Raw genomic sequence first — 19,161 nt, forward strand, 5'->3', positions numbered from 1 at the left:
TCCTGCTCAAATATAGTAAAAACCGGCGGGGGCTCTTTATATATACAGTGCCCAGCTATATATATATATTTTTATTTTTTTTTGCCAAAAAGAGGTTCATATGCTGTCCAGGGCGCCCCCCCTGCGCCCTGCACCCTTACAGTGACTGACGTGTGTGAGGTGTGTGGGAGCAATGGCGCACAGCGTTACTGCTGTGCGTTACCTCAGTGAAGATAATGAAGTCTTCTGCCGCCTCTGAAGTCTTCTTTTCTTCTCATACTCATCCTGCTTCTATCTTCCGGCTCTGCGAGGAGGACGGCGGCGCGGCTCTGGGACGGACGGCGAGGGTGAGACCTGCGTACCGATCCCTCTGGAGCTAATGGTGTCCAGTAGCCTAAGAAACAGAGCCTAGCATTAAAGTAGGTCTGTTTCTCTCTCCTCAGTCCCTCGATGCAGGGAGTCTGTTGCCAGCAGGCTCCCTGAAAATAAAAAACCTAACAAATATACTTTCTTTTCAGGAAACTCAGGAGAGCTCCCTGTAATGCATCCAGTCTCCTCTGGGCACAGTAATAAACTGAGGTCTGGAGGAGGGGCATAGAGGGAGGAGCCAGTGCACACCCAAACCTAAAGTCTTTCTTAAAGTGCACATGTCTCCTGCGGAGCCCGTCTATCCCCATGGTCCTTACGGAGTCCCCAGCATCCTCTAGGACGTAAGAGAAATGTAATCTGTATTTATTTATATTTTGTAATATAGCCTGATGTGTGTTGGATTGAGATAAAAAGGGTCTGCGAGCCCTGGTTTAAGTGTACATCTTCCGTGACATATTAAAGTGTGGAACTGCGGATACATCTTGCATGCTGTATCCCCTTTAAAAAAGGGATGAGTCTTTTCCCCTATTGGCCCAGGTCCCGCGAGACCCAAACTCAATCTGTGATCGCTTGGCACAGGCAGCGAGGGCGCATCCGGTCACACTGTCCCTCAAATTGGGATGAGTGATAAACAATAAACAAAAATACCTCCAGACACTATGTAGTTTTGTGTCACTGGCTGCCAGAGAAACAGCTTTTACTCTCCAAGCTGAAGAACCTAACACCGGAAACCTGCAGGTACCGGTCACCTCTCCCCGGTACAGTCACTGGGGGAACAGATACCGGTTACAGTGAGTCTGCCTGGGGGCTGTCCCGGGGCTCAGGCCCTCTGGGTATATTTATTTATTACCAGTTATTTATATAGCGCCCACATATTCCGCAGCGCTGTGCAGAGAATATTTGCCCATTCATATCACTCCCTACCCCAGTGGAGCTTACAATCTATATTCCCTACCACATGTACACACACCTTCATGCTAGGGTTAATATTGTTGGGAGCCAATTAACCTGCCAGTATGTTTTTGGATTGTAGGAGGAAACCAGAGTACACGGAGGAAACCCACGCAAGTACAGGGAGAATATACAAACTCCACACAGTTAGGGCCATGGTGGGAATCGAACCCATGACCTCAGTGCTGTGAGGCAGTAATGCTAACCATTACACCATCCGTAACTGGATGTGCTAATACCAGGTACCAGTGCTGGATCACTTAGATCATGAAGATCATGTAGATCGCCATGAGGACCCACATGTCACCTAATTATAGTGAGTGGCCGGCACAGCTCTGCACCCTCACAGAGAGCTGGCATCACTCCTCCGATACACCAAGCAGATTATCACCAGTACAGGAGAAAGTGTCATGGTTCTTTACAGTCCCAGCACCCACACCTTCACACGGACCCTTATGTCTCACCTATAGGCCCATCAGCCCTCCTACAGTAATAAGGCCATTACTCTACCCCTCTAATCTCCCATTTGCTCACCCTCCTCCTCTTATATGTAAGCACTGACTGGCTCGACCATCTTCCCGTTCTCCCAACCTAGCTGCAAATCTGACACCCGTTCTCCTCTGCACCCATCCAACACCAGGGACTGTGATCCGTGTCCACCCACTTTGAAAACCGATTTAACACCACTAAGGCTGCTGTGATAACAACTGTACAATATGGTACCCCCTCCGCCCGCCAGCTTTTGCGGATATAGTTACTATGATCAGACTCTCGACACTCACACTTATGTGGTGCCCGTTACTGGTGTCCAGAGGCTCTAAGATCCTGCATATATTCCATACTAATGGGAATCACAGTGGGGGTTATACTTTGGATTGGTGATGTTGCTACACCCGTCTATGGCCCTCATTCCGAGTTGATCGCTCGCTAGCTACTTTTAGCAGCCGTGCAAACGCATAGTCGCCACCCACGTGGGAGCATATTTTCGCACTGCAAGTGTGTGAACGCCTGTGCAGCCGAGCTTTTTTGCCGTTTCTGAGTAGCTCTGGACTTACCCAGCCCTTGCGATCACTTTAGTCTTTTTGGTCCCGGAATTGACGTCAGACACCCGCCCTGCAAACGCTTGGACAAGCCTGCGTTTTTCAAAACACTCCCTGAAAACGGTCAGTTGCCACCCACAAACACCCTCTTCCTGTCTATCTTCTTGCGATCGGCTGTGCGAATGGATTCTTCGTTAAATCCATCGCCCAGCAACGATCCGCTTTGTACCCGCACGACGCGCCTGCGTATTGCGATGCATGCGCAGTAGTAACCTGTTCGCTGCACTACGAAAAACGGCAACGAGCGAACAACTCGGATTGACCCCCTATATTGTCATTATCACAGAAAATCCTCAGAGCCAGCATGATGCTGCATGAGAACCCCAGACCACAGAGACCTCTGTACATATCTCCTGTATGACAGCACTGTCTGTATGTCTGTATCTCTCACCTGATCTGATCTCAGCAGGAACGTCCTCTTCTTTACATTGCTGGTAACACATCCCGTCTCCTGGCACAGCCTGTCATACAAGAACATGTGTCACATACGTGTCCCACCCACACGTTACACGGGACATCTCTATAGGAGTCACACACAGGGCGGGGACATGGGAATAACACAAGATCCTGCAATGTGAGACATGTGAGGAGCTGGGAGAGGTCAGAGCAGGTTCCTCTACCTGATAATCCTGGCTGATCATCCTGTTCTCTTCTCCCATACACCCCGGAGTATAGAGAGGGGTGTCACATGGGTCTGCGGGGTGTGTAGGGTTACACCCACCTGTGGGGGATAGACACAGATGTATAAATGATAACGCAGAAGAAGAACACATAGCAATTGATATGGCAGAGTAATGGGGTCCATACATCAGCGACTGATGTCATGTGTGGAGAAGAAGTGACAGTATAATACACATATAAGTGGGACAGCACACTCATGCCGATGCAGAGTAAACGCTGCGCGGATATAACCGCTCCTGCTTTGCATGTCAGGAATTAAACGCAGATGATCGCATCTCCGCAGTCAGACAAATCCTACCCATATGTTACACAGCTGATCCTTAACCATCCACCCTTGCCAGAGCGTCTGTGTCTCTCTCACCTGGGCTGATCTCAGCAGGAATGGCCTCTTCCTTACACTGCCGGTGATATATCACGTGTCCCGGCTCATCCTGTCATACAAGAACATGTGTCACATACGTGTCCCACCCACACGTTACACGGGACATCTCTATGGGACTCACACACAGGGCAAGAACATGGGAATGAATAGGATTTTAATTACCTACCGGTATACCCTTTTCTCGCAGTCTGTAGTGGATACTGGGGTCCACAGTAGTACCATGAGGTATAGACAGGTCCACTAAGAGCCTTGGGCACTTTAAGAAAATAAGATTTTACTTACCGGTAAATCTATTTCTCATAGTCCGTAGTGGATGCTGGGGACTCCGTAAGGACCATGGGGAATAGACGGGCTCCGCAGGAGACAGGGCACTTTAAGAAAGAATTTGTATACTGGTGTGCTCTGGCTCCTCCCTCTATGTCCCTCCTCCAGACCTCGGTTAGAGAAACTGTGCCCGGAAGAGCTGACAGTACAAGGAAAGGATTTTGGAATCCAGGGTAAGACTCATACCAGCCACACCAATCACACCGTATAACTTGTGATAAACTTACCCAGTTAACAGTATGAACAACAACGGAGCATCAGATCAACCCTGATGCAACCATAACATAACCCTTATTGAAGCAATAACTATATACAAGTATTGCAGAAGAAGTCCGCACTTGGGACGGGCGCCCAGCATCCACTACTGACTACGAGAAATAGATTTACCGGTAAGTAAAATCTTATTTTCTCTAACGTCCTAGTGGATGCTGGGGACTCCGTAAGGACCATGGGGATTATACCAAAGCTCCCAAACGGGCGGGAGAGTGCAGATGACTCTGCAGCACCGAATGAGCAAACACAAGGTCCTCCTCAGCCAGGGTATCAAACTTGTAAAACTTTGCAAAAGTGTTCGAACCTGACCAAGTAGCTGCTCGGCAAAGCTGTAATGCCGAGACCCCTCGGGCAGCTGCCCAAGAAGAGCCCACCTTCCTTGTGGAGTGGGCTTTTACTGATTTTGGTAGCGGCAATCCAGCCGCTAAATGAGCCTGCTGAATCGTGTTACAGATCCAGCGAGCAATAGTTTGCTTTGAAGCAGGAGCACCCAGCTTGTTGGATGCATACAGGATAAACAGCGACTCAGTTTTCCTGACTCCAGCCGTTCTGGCTACATAAACGAGTAGCCACAGGCACCACAATAGGTTGGTTCATATGAAAAGATGACACCACTTTTGGCAGAAATTGTGGACGGGTCCGCAATTCTGCCCTGTCCATATGGAAAACCAGATAGGGGCTTTTATGTGACAAAGCCGCTAATTCTGACACACGCCTAGCTGAAGCCAAGGCTAATAGCATGACCACCTTCCACGTGAGAAATTTTAACTCCACGGTTTTAAGTGGCTCAAACCAGTGTGACTTCAGGAAACTCAACACCACGTTAAGATCCCAAGGTGCCACTGGAGGCACAAAAATAAGAATTTACTCACCGGTAATTCTATTTCTCGTAGTCCGTAGTGGATGCTGGGGACTCCGTCAGGACCATGGGGAATAGCGGCTCCGCAGGAGACAGGGCACAAAAGTAAAAGCTTTAGGATCAGGTGGTGTGCACTGGCTCCTCCCCCTATGACCCTCCTCCAAGCCTCAGTTAGGATACTGTGCCCGGACGAGCGTACACAATAAGGAAGGATTTTGAATCCCGGGTAAGACTCATACCAGCCACACCAATCACACTGTACAACCTGTGATCTGAACCCAGTTAACAGCATGATAACAGCGGAGCCCTCTGAAAAGATGGCTCACAACAATAAACAACCCGATTTTTTTGTAACAATGAGTAGGTTGGAAAGGGTTAAAGCGCTAAAATGGTCAAATATGAGAGCAAATGGTCACATGAAAATACACATTTATTGAGATAAAATGAACTTAAAATTGATTAAAAATTGGTAACACTGTGGAAAATGAGTACTAAATGCTGGGGGACACAATGAAGTGTCCAATCGTTATGTCTCTCCCAGTCCTGATAAGAATGCATAGACAATTCACACCTGTTCCAATAAGGCAGTCCCTTAATAGATATGCTCAAGGTATCCCGTTAATATTCCATCAGATATTATAGTTACCACCAGCGATTGTCCAAGGTGTTAAGCGGATAGGCATCCGCAGCGGCTTGTCCCTTGTTAAGCTGTGGGTGATGGAGGATCTTCAGAACGGGTCCGCAAAATGAGCCAGTAGTAGGGACTTGGTCCAGGTGAAGAGTCTTCAGGAAAGGATTGTAGATGGTGGGTACACACAGCACCAATCGCCAACGCGTTTCGTTGCGGTCACGCAACTTTTTCAAGGTAATAAAGGTGCTGCTATCCAGGGTTTTTATACCCTTTACAAAATGGTTGCTCATTTGCATATGTGATTGACAGTGACCAAATACTCTCATTATGTGACCAAAATGACAGACAAACACTTTAAATTGTTGAATAAATAACACATAATAAATGATGGATATAATACACTTTGTTTCTTGTATAGCTATAGTTTAATCTATTGTAAGGAATCAAACCACGTATCTTCCGTAATTCAGAAGGGAAAGAGGGATAATAAAAAACCCGGAGTAAAGTGTAGAAGGATCTCCCATTAATCCTATATAAAAGGGGCTCGAAGACCTATCCGTATATTGCATACAGTCAATCAACATAAATAAGGGCAGGTGGATTTCAGCACTTACTAAGGAACTGACACCTGTAAGTTTAAATCCACGTCATTAGTCTGCGGCCGGGAGTCCGAGTGGCGAGGACACGTGGGCGTCCCCACTGTGCGCGTCACTGGGCTTCACGTGTGGTATGGGGGTCGCGCCCGAGTGACGCGACCGTCAGGTTTTACTTGCATCAAGGAAGTGGAAACGGCAGGGATTGGTCCGCTATCCGGTCGTCGCTATGGTGACAAGTGGGCGTGGGAATTGCCATAGTGGCGGATGACACAATGCACGTCACCTGGTATAGAGGTCGCGTCCGAGTGACGCGATCGTCGGGTTTTGCTTACATCTGAAGGGTGGAAGCGGCAAGAATTGGTCCGCTCTCCAGCCGTTGCTAAGGTGACGAGTGGGCGTGAGGGTTGCCATGGTGGCGGACAGCGCAGCGCGCGTCACCTGGCAACACACACCGCACTGTCTACCACCACAGCAAAGGGGGAGCATTAAAAAATATGTATATATAATTAATAATTGAATATATGGTAAAGTGCTTAATGTGAGTGTGACGAGTACATTAAATAAATAAGGCAGTAAAGAAGGGGGGAACCTAAAAAACATTTCTTAATGAGGAATAATATCTACAAAAAATAATAATAATGATAAATACTAATAATGAACATATAAGAACAAATTTATCCTAATAATAAGACACTTGAAAAATCACATATGTCTAAGTAAATTACATATATACTAAATATGAAAAAGAAATAGTGACACATACAGAAAGTGATAATAATAATACTTGTTTTGATAAACAATTAGGAATATTGAATTAAACAAAAAGTTAATTTCTCTTTATCCATACCTAACAGCTTACTATAAAGAGAAATTAACTTTTTGTTTAATTCAATATTCCTAATTGTTTATCAAAACAAGTATTATTATTATCACTTTCTGTATGTGTCACTATTTCTTTTTCATATTTAGTATATATGTAATTTACTTAGACATATGTGATTTTTCAAGTGTCTTATTATTAGGATAAATTTGTTCTTATATGTTCATTATTAGTATTTATCATTATTATTATTTTTTGTAGATATTATTCCTCATTAAGAAATGTTTTTTAGGTTCCCCCCTTCTTTACTGCCTTATTTATTTAATGTACTCGTCACACTCACATTAAGCACTTTACCATATATTCAATTATTAATTATATATACATATTTTTTAATGCTCCCCCTTTGCTGTGGTGGTAGACAGTGCGGTGTGTGTTGCCAGGTGACGCGCGCTGCGCTGTCCGCCACCATGGCAACCCTCACGCCCACTCGTCACCTTAACAACGGCTGGAGAGCGGACCAATTCTTGCCGCTTCCACCCTTCAGATGTAAGCAAAACCCGACGATCGCGTCACTCGGACGCGACCTCTATACCAGGTGACGTGCATTGTGTCATCCGCCACTATGGCAATTCCCACGCCCACTTGTCACCATAGCGACGACCGGATAGCGGACCAATCCCTGCCGTTTCCACTTCCTTGATGCAAGTAAAACCTGACGGTCGCGTCACTCGGGCGCGACCCCCATACCACACGTGAAGCCCAGTGACGCGCACAGTGGGGACGCCCACGTGTCCTCGCCACTCGGACTCCCGGCCGCAGACTAATGACGTGGATTTAAACTTACAGGTGTCAGTTCCTTAGTAAGTGCTGAAATCCACCTGCCCTTATTTATGTTGATTGACTGTATGCAATATACGGATAGGTCTTCGAGCCCCTTTTATATAGGATTAATGGGAGATCCTTCTACACTTTACTCCGGGTTTTTTATTATCCCTCTTTCCCTTCTGAATTACGGAAGATACGTGGTTTGATTCCTTACAATAGATTAAACTATAGCTATACAAGAAACAAAGTGTATTATATCCATCATTTATTATGTGTTATTTATTCAACAATTTAAAGTGTTTGTCTGTCATTTTGGTCACATAATGAGAGTATTTGGTCACTGTCAATCACATATGCAAATGAGCAACCATTTTGTAAAGGGTATAAAAACCCTGGATAGCAGCACCTTTATTACCTTGAAAAAGTTGCGTGACCGCAACGAAACGCGTTGGCGATTGGTGCTGTGTGTACCCACCATCTACAATCCTTTCCTGAAGACTCTTCACCTGGACCAAGTCCCTACTACTGGCTCATTTTGCGGACCCGTTCTGAAGATCCTCCATCACCCACAGCTTAACAAGGGACAAGCCGCTGCGGATGCCTATCCGCTTAACACCTTGGACAATCGCTGGTGGTAACTATAATATCTGATGGAATATTAACGGGATACCTTGAGCATATCTATTAAGGGACTGCCTTATTGGAACAGGTGTGAATTGTCTATGCATTCTTATCAGGACTGGGAGAGACATAACGATTGGACACTTCATTGTGTCCCCCAGCATTTAGTACGCATTTTCCACAGTGTTACCAATTTTTAATCAATTTTAAGTTCATTTTATCTCAATAAATGTGTATTTTCATGTGACCATTTGCTCTCATATTTGACCATTTTAGCGCTTTAACCCTTTCCAACCTACTCATGTTTTTGGGGGTCTGACCAACCCCATTTGTTTTAGCTGCTGTGGTGCACCTCCCTCATCAGCGCCTGGAGAAAATTCACCTTAGGGTGTTTTTTCCATTTTTTTGTAACAATAACTATGTACAAGTATTGCAGACAATCCGCACTTGGGATGGGCGCCCAGCATCCACTACGGACTACGAGAAATAGAATTACCGGTGAGTAAATTCTTATTTTCTCTGACGTCCTAGTGGATGCTGGGGACTCCGTCAGGACCATGGGGATTATACCAAAGCTCCCAAACGGGCGGGAGAGTGCGGATGACTCTGCAGCACCGAATGAGAGAACTCCAGGTCCTCCTTAGCCAGGGTATCAAATTTGTAGAATTTTACAAACGTGTTCTCCCCTGACCACGTAGCTGCTCGGCAGAGTTGTAATGCCGAGACCCCTCGGGCAGCCGCCCAAGATGAGCCCACCTTCCTTGTGGAGTGGGCATTGACAGATTTAGGCTGTGGCAGGCCTGCCACAGAATGTGCCAGTTGAATTGTGCTACAAATCCAACGAGCAATCGTCTGCTTAGAAGCAGGAGCACCCAGCGAGTCAGATTTTCTGACTCCAGCCGTCCTTGAAATATATATTTTCAATGCTCTGACAACGTCCAGCAACTTGGAATCCTCCAAATCGCTAGTAGCCGCAGGCACCACAATAGGCTGGTTCAGGTGAAACGCTGATACCACCTTAGGCAGAAAATGAGGACGCGTCCTCAATTCTGCCCTGTCCGAATGGAAAATCAGATATGGGCTTTTATACGATAAAGCCGCCAATTCCGACACTCTCCTGGCTGAAGCCAGGGCCAGTAGCATGGTTACTTTCCATGTAAGATATTTCAAATCTACCGATTTGAGTGGCTCAAACCAATGGGATTTGAGAAAATCCAAAACTACATTGAGATCCCACGGTGCCACTGGGGGCACAACCGGGGGCTGTATATGTAGTACTCTGTCGGGGCCTTCCTGGCCTCACACCATGCAACATATTTTCTCCCAATGCGGTGATAATGTTGTGCAGTCACCTCCTTCCTGGCTTTGACCAGGGTAGGGATGACCTCTTCCGGAATGCCTTTTTCCCTTAGGATCCGGCGTTCAACCGCCATGCCGTCAAACGCAGCCGCGGTAAGTCTTGGAATAGACACGGTCCCTGCTGAAGCAGATCCCTTCTTAGAGGTAGAGGCCACGGATCTTCCGTGAGCATCTCCTAAAGTTCCGGGTACCAAGTCCTTCTTGGCCAGTCCGGAGCCACTAGTATCGTTCTTACTCCCCTTTGCCGTATAATTCTCAGTACCTTGGGTATGAGAGGCAGAGGAGGGAACACATACACTGACTGGTACACCCATGGTGTTACCAGAGCGTCCACAGCTATTGCCTGAGGGTCTCTTGACCTGGCGCAATACCTGTCCAGTTTTTTGTTGAGGCGGGACGCCATCATGTCCACCATTGGTCTTTCCCAATGGACTACAATCATGTGGAAGACTTCTGGATGAAGTCCCCACTCTCCCGGGTGAAGATCGTGTCTGCTGAGGAAGTCTGCTTCCCAGTTGTCCACTCCCGGGATGAACACTGCTGACAGTGCTATCACATGATTTTCCGCCCAGCGAAGAATCCTTGCAGCTTCTGCCATTGCCCTCCTGCTTCTTGTGCCGCCCTGTCTGTTTACGTGGGCGACTGTCGTGATGTTGTCCGACTGGATCAACACTGGCTGACCCTGAAGCAGAGGTTTTGCCAGGCTTAGAGCATTGTAGATTGCTCTTAGTTCCAGTATATTTATGTGCAGAGACGTTTCCAGGCTTGACCACACGCCCTGGAAGTTTCTTCCTTGTGTGACCGCTCCCCAGCCTCTCAGGCTGGCATCCGTGGTCACTAGGACCCAGTTCTGTATGCCGAATCTGCGGCCCTCTAACAGATTAGCACTCTGCAACCACCATAGCAGAGAGACCCTTGTCCTTGTCGACAATTTTATCCGCTGATGCATCTGCAGATGCGATCCGGACCATTTGTCTAGCAGATCCCACTGAAAAATTTGTGCATGGAATCTGCCGAATGGAATCGCTTCGTAAGAAGCCACCATTTTTCCCAGGACTCTTGTGCATTGATGCACAGACACCTGGCCCTGGTTTTAGGAGGTTCCTGACGAGTTCGGATAACTCCCTGGCTTTCTCCTCCGGAAGAAATACCTTTTTCTGAACAGTGTCCAGAATCAGCCCTAGGAACAGCAGACGTGTCGTCGGGATCAGTTGGGATTTTGGAAAATTCAGAATCCACCCGTGCTGTTGGAGCACTACTTGAGTTAGTGCTACTCCGACCTCCAGCTGTTCTCTGGATCTTGCCCTTATCAGGAGATCGTCCAAGTAAGGGATAATTAATACGCCTTCTCTTCGAAGAAGGATCATCATTTCGGCCATTACCTTGGTAAAGACCCTGGGTGCCGTGGACAATCCAAACGGCAGCGTCTGAAACTGATAATGACAGTTTTGTACCACGAACCTGAGGTACCCTTGGTGTGAAGGGCAAATTGGGACATGAAGGTAAGCATCCTTGATGTCCAAGGACACCATAAAATCCCCTTCTTCCAGATTCGCTATCACTGCTCTGAGTGACTCCATCTTGAACTTGAATTTTTGTATGTACAGGTTCAGAGATTTCAGATTTAGAATAGGTCTTACCGAGCCGTCCGGCTTCGGTACCACAAATAGCGTGGAGTAATACCCCTTTCCCTGTTGTAGAAGGGGTACCTTGATTATCACCTGCTGAGAATACAGCTTGTGAATGGCTTCCAATACCGTCGCCCTGTCTGAGGGAGACGTTGGCAAAGCAGATTTTAGGAACCGGCGAGGGGGAGACTTCTCGAATTCCAACCTGTAACCCTGAGATACTACCTGCAGGATCCAGGGGTCCACCTGCGAGTGAGCCCACTGTGCGCTGAAATTCTTGAGGCGACCCCCCACCGCCCCTGAGTCCGCTTGTAAGGTCCCAGCGTCATGCTGAGGCCTTTGCAGAAGCCGGGGAGGACTTCTGCTCCTGGGAAGGGGCTGCTTGCTGCAGTCTCTTACCCTTTCCTTTGCCTCGGGGCAAATATGAATGTCCTTTTGCTCGCTTGTTCTTATAGGAACGAAAGGGACTGCGGCTGAAAAGACTGCGTCTTTTTCTGCTGGGAGGGGACTTGAGGTAAAAAGGTGGACTTCCCGGCTGTTGCCGTGGCTACCAAATCCGATAGACCGACCCCAAATAATTCCTCCCCTTTATACGGCAATACTTCCATATGCCGTTTGGAATCCGCATCGCCTGACCACTGTCGTGTCCATAGACTTCTTCTGGCAGATATGGACATCGCACTTACTCTTGATGCCAGAGTGCAGATATCCCTCTGTGCATCTCGCATATAAAGGAATGCATCCTTTAATTGCTCTATAGTCAATAAAATACTGTCCTTATCCAGGGTATCAATATTTTCAGTCAGGGAATCCGACCAAGCCACCCCAGCACTGCACATCCAGGCTGAGGCGATTGCTGGTCGCAGTATAACACCAGTATGTGTGTATATACTTTTTAGAGTATTTTCCAGCCTCCTATCAGCTGGATCCTTGAGGGCGGCCGTATCAGGAGACGGTAACGCCACTTGTTTGGATAAACGTGTGAGCGCCTTGTCCACCCTAGGGGGTGTTTCCCAGCGCGCCCTAACCTCTGGCGGGAAAGGGTATAACGCCAATGACTTCTTTGAAATTAGCAGTTTTTTATCAGGGGTAACCCACGCTTCATCACACACGTCATTCAATTCCTCTGATTCAGGAAAAACTACAGGTAGTTTTTTCAGACCCCACATAATACCCCTTTTTGTGGTACTTGCAGTATCAGAGATATGCAAAGCCTCCTTCATTGCCGTGATCATATAACGTGTGGCCCTACTGGAAAATACGTTCGTTTCTTCACCGTCGACACTAGATTCGGTGTCCGTGTCTGGGTCTGTGTCGACCGACTGAGGCAAAGGGCGTTTTACAGCCCCTGACGGTGTTTGAGACGCCTGTACAGGTACTAACTGGTTTGCCGGTCGTCTCATGTCGTCAACCGACTTTTGCAGCGTGCTGACATTATCACGTAATTCCATAAACAAAGCCATCCATTCCGGTGTCGACTCCCTAGGGGGTGACATCACCATTACCGGCAATTGCTCCGCCTCCACACCAACATCGTCCTCATACATGTCGACACACACGTACCGACACACAGCAGACACACAGGGAATGCTCTGATAGAAGACAGGACCCCACTAGCCCTTTGGGGAGACAGAGGGAGAGTTTGCCAGCACACACCAAAACGCTATAATTATATAGGAACAACCTTATATAAGTGTTGTTTCCTTATAGCTGCTTAAATATATATAATATCGCCAAAAAATGCCCCCCCTCTCTGTTTTTTACCCTGTTTCTGTAGTGCAGTGCAGGGGAGAACCTGGGAGCCTTCCTAGCAGCGGAGCTGTGTAGGAAAATGGCGCTGTGTGCTGAGGAGATAGGCCCCGCCCCCTATTCCGGCGGGCTCTTCTCCCGGTTTTTCTGAGACCTGGCAGGGGTGAAATACATCCATATAGCCTCATGGACTATATGTGATGTATTCTTTTTAGCCAGAAAGGTATTAACATTGCTGCCCAGGGCGCCCCCCCCAGCGCCCTGCACCCTCAGTGACCGCCGGTGTGAAGTGTGCCGAGAGCGCAATGGCGCACAGCTGCAGTGCTGTGCGCTACCTCATGAAGACTGAAAAGCCTTCAGCCGCCGGTTTCTGGACCTCTTCTTACTTCGGCATCTGCAAGGGGGTCGGCGGCGCGGCTCCGGTGACCCATCCAGGCTGTACCTGTGATCGTCCCTCTGGAGCTAGTGTCCAGTAGCCTAAGAAGCAAATCCATCCTGCACGCAGGTGAGTTCACTTCTTCTCCTCTAGGTCCCTCGTTGCAGTGAGCCTGTTGCCAGCAGGACTCACTGAAAATAATAAAACTATCAAAACTTTTACTCTAAGCAGCTCTTTATGAGAGCCACCTAGATTGCACCCTGCTCGGACGGGCACAAAAACCTAACTGAGGCTTGGAGGAGGGTCATAGGGGGAGGAGCCAGTGCACACCACCTGATCCTAAAGCTTTTACTTTTGTGCCCTGTCTCCTGCGGAGCCGCTATTCCCCATGGTCCTGACGGAGTCCCCAGCATCCACTAGGACGTCAGAGAAATGGGGCTGAATATGCAGCACTCCCTTTACAAACGTCTGAACTTCAGGTAGAGAAGCCAGTTCTTTTTGAAAGAAAATGGATAGGGCCGAAATCTGGACCTTAATGGAACCCAATTTTAGGCCCAAAGTCACTCCCGACTGTAGGAAGTGAAGGAAACGGCCCAGCTGGAATTCCTCCGTAGGGGCATTCCTGGCCTCACACCAAGCAACATATTTTCGCCATATACGGTGATAATGTTGAGCTGTCACGTCCTGCCTAGCCTTTATCAGCGTAGGAATAACCTCATCCGGAATGCCTTTTTCTGCTAGGATCCGGCGTTCAACCGCCATGCCGTCAAACGCCACCGCGGTAAGTCTTGGAACAGACAGGGCCCCTGTTGCAACAAGTCCTGTCTTAGAGGCAGAGGCCATGGGTCCTCTGTGAGCATTTCTTGCAGCTCTGGATACCAAGTCCTTCTTCACCAATCCGGAACAATGAGTATTGTTCTCACTCCTCTTTTTCTTATGATTCTCAGCACCTTGGGTATGAGAGGAAAAGGAGGAAATACATAAACCGACTGGAACACCCACGGTGTCACTAGTGCGTCTACAGCTATCGCCTGAGGGTCTCTTGACCTGGCGCAATACCTCTGTAGCTTTTTGTTGAGGCGGGATGCCATCATGTCCACCTGTGGCAGTTCCCACCGACTTGCAATCTGCGCGAAGACTTCTTGATGAAGTCCCCACTCTCCCGGGTGGAGGTCGTGCCTGCTGAGGAAGTCTGCTTCCCAGTTGTCCACTCCCGGAATGAACACTGCTGACAGTGCTCTTACGTGATTCTCCGCCCAGCGAAGAATTCTGGTGGCTTCCGCCATCGCCACCCTGCTCCTTGTGCCGCCTTGGCGGTTTACATGAGCCACTGCGGTGATGTTGTCTGACTGAATTAGCACAGATTGGTCGCAAAGCAGGGTCTCCGCTTGACTTAGGGTGTTGTATATGGCCCTTAGTTCCAGGATATTGATGTGAAGGCAAGTCTCCTGACTTGACCACAGACCTTGGAAATTTCTTCCCTGTGTGACTGCCCTCCACCCTCGGAGGCTTGCATCCGTGGTCACCAGGACCCAGTCCTGAATGCCGAATCTGCGGCCCTCGAGAAGGTGAGCACTCTGCAGCCACCACAGGAGAGACACCCTGGCCCTGGGGGATAGGGTGATCAGCCGATGCATCTGTAGATGTGATCCGGACCACTTGTCCAACAGATCCCACTGAAAGGTCCTCGCATGGAACCTGCCGAAGGGAATGGCCTCGTATGATGCCACCATCTTTCCCAGGACTCGCGTGCAGTGATGCACCGACACCTGTTTTGGTTTTAATAGGTCTCTGACCAGTGTCATGAGCTCCTGAGCCTTCTCCATCGGGAGATAAACCCTCTTCTGGTCTGTGTCCAGAATCATGCCCAGGAAGGGCAGACGAGTCGTAGGAATCAACTGCGACTTTGGAATATTTAGAATCCAGCCGTGCTGTTGTAACACTTCCCGAGAGCGTGCTACGCTGATCAGCAACTGCTCTCTGGACCTCGCCTTTATGAGGAGATCGTCCAAGTATGGGATAATTGTGACCCCTTGCTTTCGCAGGAGCACCATCATTTCCGCCATTACCTTGGTAAATATTCTCGGTGCCGTGGAGAGACCAAACAGCAACGTCTGGAATTGGTAATGACAATCCTGTACCACAAATCTCAGGTACTCCTGATGAAGTGGATAAATGGGGACATGAAGGTAAGCATCCTTTATGTCCAGAGACACCATAAAATCCCCCCCTTCCAGGCTTGCGATGACCGCTCTGAGCGATTCCATCTTGAACTTGAACCTTTTCAGGTATATGTTCAGGGATTTTAAATTCAATATGGGTCTGACCGAACCGTCCGGTTTCGGTACCACAAACATGGTCGAATAATAACCCTTTCCTTGTTGAAGGAGGGGAACCTTGACCACCACCTGCTGAAGATATAATTTGTGAATTGCAGCTAACACTATTTCCCTCTCTAAGGGGGAAGCTGGCAGGGCCGATTTGAGGTATCGGTGAGGGGGCATCTCTTCGAATTCCAGCTTGTATCCCTGAGACACAATCTCTATTGCCCAGGGATCCACCTGGGAGTGCACCCACTTGTGGCTGAAATTTCGGAGAAGCGCCCCCACCGGGCCTAGCTCCGCCTGTGGAGCCCCAGAGTCATGCGGTGGATTTATTAGAAGCCGGGGAGGACTTCTGTTCCTGGGAACTAGCTGTGTTGTGCAGCTTCTTTCCTCTGCCCCTGCCTCTGGCAAGAAAGGACGCACCTCGGACTTTCTTGCTTTTTTGTGATCGAAAGGACTGCATTTGGTAATACGGTACTTTCTTAGGTTGTGAGGGAACATATGGCAAAAAATTTGACTTTCCAGCAGTAGCTGTGGAGACCAGGTCCGAGAGACCCTCCCCAAACAACTCCTCACCCTTGTAAGGTAAAACCTCCATGTGCCTTTTTGAGTCGGCATCGCCTGTCCATTGCAGAGTCCACAGGACCCTTCTGGCAGAAATCGACATTGCATTTATTCTAGAGCCCAGAAGGCTAATGTCTCTTTGAGCATCTCTCATATATAGGACAGCGTCTTTTATATGCCCCAGGGTCATTAATATAGTATCCTTGTCCAAGGTATCGAGTTCCTCAGATAAGGTATCCGTCCATGCTGCTACAGCACTACACACCCAGGCCGACGCAATTGCCGGCCTTAGTAAGGTACCTCAATGTGTATAAATGGACTTCAGGGTACCCTCTTGCTTTCTATCCGCAGCATCTTTTAGGGTGGCCGTATCCTGTGACGGCAGGACTACCCTCTTGGATAAGCGTGTTAGAGCTTTGTCCACCCTAGGGGAGGATTCCCAGCGTAACCTGTCCGTTGGCGGGAAAGGATACGCCATAAGCATCCGTTTGGAAATCTGCTATTTTTTATCTGGAGATTCCCAAGCCTTTTCACATAACTCATTTAGCTCATGTGAATGGGGAAAGGTCACCACCTGCCTTTTTTCCCCATACATATGAACCCTCTTGTCAGGGACTGGGATTTCCTCTGTGATGTGCAACACATCCTTCATTGCTATAATCATATAACGGATGGCTTTAGCCAATTTAGGCTGTAACTTTGCATCATCGCAATCGACACTGGAGTCAGAATCCGTGTCGATATCTGTGTCAACAATTTGGGATAGTGGGCGCTTCTGAGACCCTGACGGCCTCTGCGACATAGGATCAGGCATGGGCTGCGACCCCGACTGTCCTAAGGTTTCAGCTTTATCCAACCTTTTATGCAAGGAAGTAACATTATCATTTAAAACCTTCCACATATCCATCCAATCAGGTGTCGGCGCCGTCGGCGGCGACCCCACATTCATTTGCTCCCGCTCTGCTTCCACATAGCCTTCCTCGTCAAACATGTCGACACAATCGTACCGACACACCACACACACACAGGGGATGCTCTTTTTGAAGACCGTTCCCCCACAAGGCCTTTTGGAGAGACAGAGAGAGAGAGTATGCCAGCACACACCCCAGCGCTATAACCCAGGAATAACACAGTAACTTAGTGTTAACCCAGTAGCTGCTGTATATACTGTTTTTGCGCCTAATTTATGTGCCCCCTCTCTTTTTACCCTCTTCTACCGTGAATCTGCAGGGGAGAGCCTGGGGAGCTTCCTATCAGCGGAGCTGTGGAGAGAAAATGGCGCTGGTGAGTGCTGAGGAAGAAGCCCCGCCCCCTCGACGGCGGGCCTCTGTCCCGCTTAAATATACATTTACTTGGCGGGGGCTCATACATATATACAGTGCCCAACTGTATATATGCCCACTTTTTGCCAAGGGGTCCTAATTGCTGCCCAGGGCGCCCCCCCCTGCGCCCTACAGTGACCGGAGTATGTGGGTTTAGTGTGGGAGCAATGGCGCACAGCTGCAGTGCTGTGCGCTACCTCAGTTTGAAGACTGGAGTCTTCTGCCGCCGATTTCGAAGTCTTCTTGCTTCTTTCACCCGGCTTCTGTCTTCCGGCTCTGCGAGGGGGACGGCGGCGCGGCTCCGGAATCGGACGACAAAGGGTGAGATCCTGTGTACGATCCCTCTGGAGCTAATGGGGTCCAGTAGCCTAAGAAGCAGGACCTATCTTCAGTGAGTAGGGCTGCTTTTCTCCCCTCAGTCCCACGTAGCAGAGAGCCTGTTGCCAGCAGATCTCCCTGAAAATAAAAAATCCTAACAAAATACTTTCTTATAGCAAGCTCAGGAGAGCTCACTGAAAAGCACCCAGCTCGTCCGGGCACAGATTCAAACTGAGGTCTGGAGGAGGGACATAGAGGAAGGAGCCAGAGCACACCAGTATCCAAATTCTTTCTTAAAGTGCCCCGTCTCCTGCGGAGCCCGTCTATTCCCCATGGTCCTTACGGAGTCCCCAGCATCCACTAGGATGTTAGAGAAATTAATAGTGTGCGCTGGCTACTCTTTCTATGCCCATCCTACCAGACTCAGTCAAGAAACTGTGCCCGAGGAGACGGACATACTTTGAAAGAAGGATATAAAAGGATAGTGGTGAGATTCAAACCAGCACACACAAAGCAAGAGGAAAGCCAAGCCAACCAAACTTGAACAAGAACAGCAACAGCTGAACCAAAAACACTACTGAATCAAGTAACTGTGCAGGAAAAAACGAAGCACTGGGCGGGCGCCTAGTATCCTCTACGGACTACGAGAAAAGGTTTTACCAGTAGGTAATTAAAATCCTATTTTCTTTTACGTTCTAGAGGATACTGGGATCCATTTAGTACCATTGGGATGTACCAAAGCTCCCAAACCAGGTGGGAGAGTGCTAAGGGTCTTACAGAACTGATTTACCAAACTGAAGGTCCTCAGAGGCCAAAGTATCGAACTTGTAGAACTTAGCAAACGTGTTCGAACCTGACCAAGTAGCTGCTCTGCAGAGCTGTAAAGCTGAGACACCCCGGGCAGCCGCCCAGGAAGAACCCACCGACCTAGTAGAGTGGGCCTGTACAGACACCACCTTAGGAAGAAACTGCTGATGAGTTCTGAGTTTAGCTCTATCTTCATGAAAATATCAAATAGGGGCTTTTGTGAGACAACGCCCCCAGTTCAAACACACGTCTTCCTGAAGCTAAGGCCAACAGTGTGACGGTTTTCCACATAAGAAACTT

General features: G+C 48.4%; 1 protein-coding gene across 17 annotated transcripts in view; it reads right to left on the reverse strand.

Annotated features, from left to right (window-relative positions):
- LOC134995275 (zinc finger protein 436-like) overlaps positions 1-19,161 on the reverse strand; it is a 213,255-nt gene that overhangs the window by 171,515 nt on the left and 22,579 nt on the right. For all 17 annotated transcript variants that reach the window (XM_063951078.1, XM_063951077.1, XM_063951086.1 and 14 more), the window contains exons 8-10: positions 3,442-3,511; positions 3,020-3,120; positions 2,791-2,860 (exon numbers count right to left, since the gene is read on the reverse strand). In XM_063951078.1, coding sequence (XP_063807148.1) covers positions 2,791-2,860; positions 3,020-3,120; positions 3,442-3,511 — 241 coding nt within the window. The remainder of the gene's footprint in view (positions 1-2,790; positions 2,861-3,019; positions 3,121-3,441; positions 3,512-19,161) is intronic.

This window comes from Pseudophryne corroboree, chromosome 2, assembly GCF_028390025.1.
Source record: "Pseudophryne corroboree isolate aPseCor3 chromosome 2, aPseCor3.hap2, whole genome shotgun sequence".
Lineage (NCBI taxonomy): Eukaryota > Metazoa > Chordata > Amphibia > Anura > Myobatrachidae > Pseudophryne > Pseudophryne corroboree.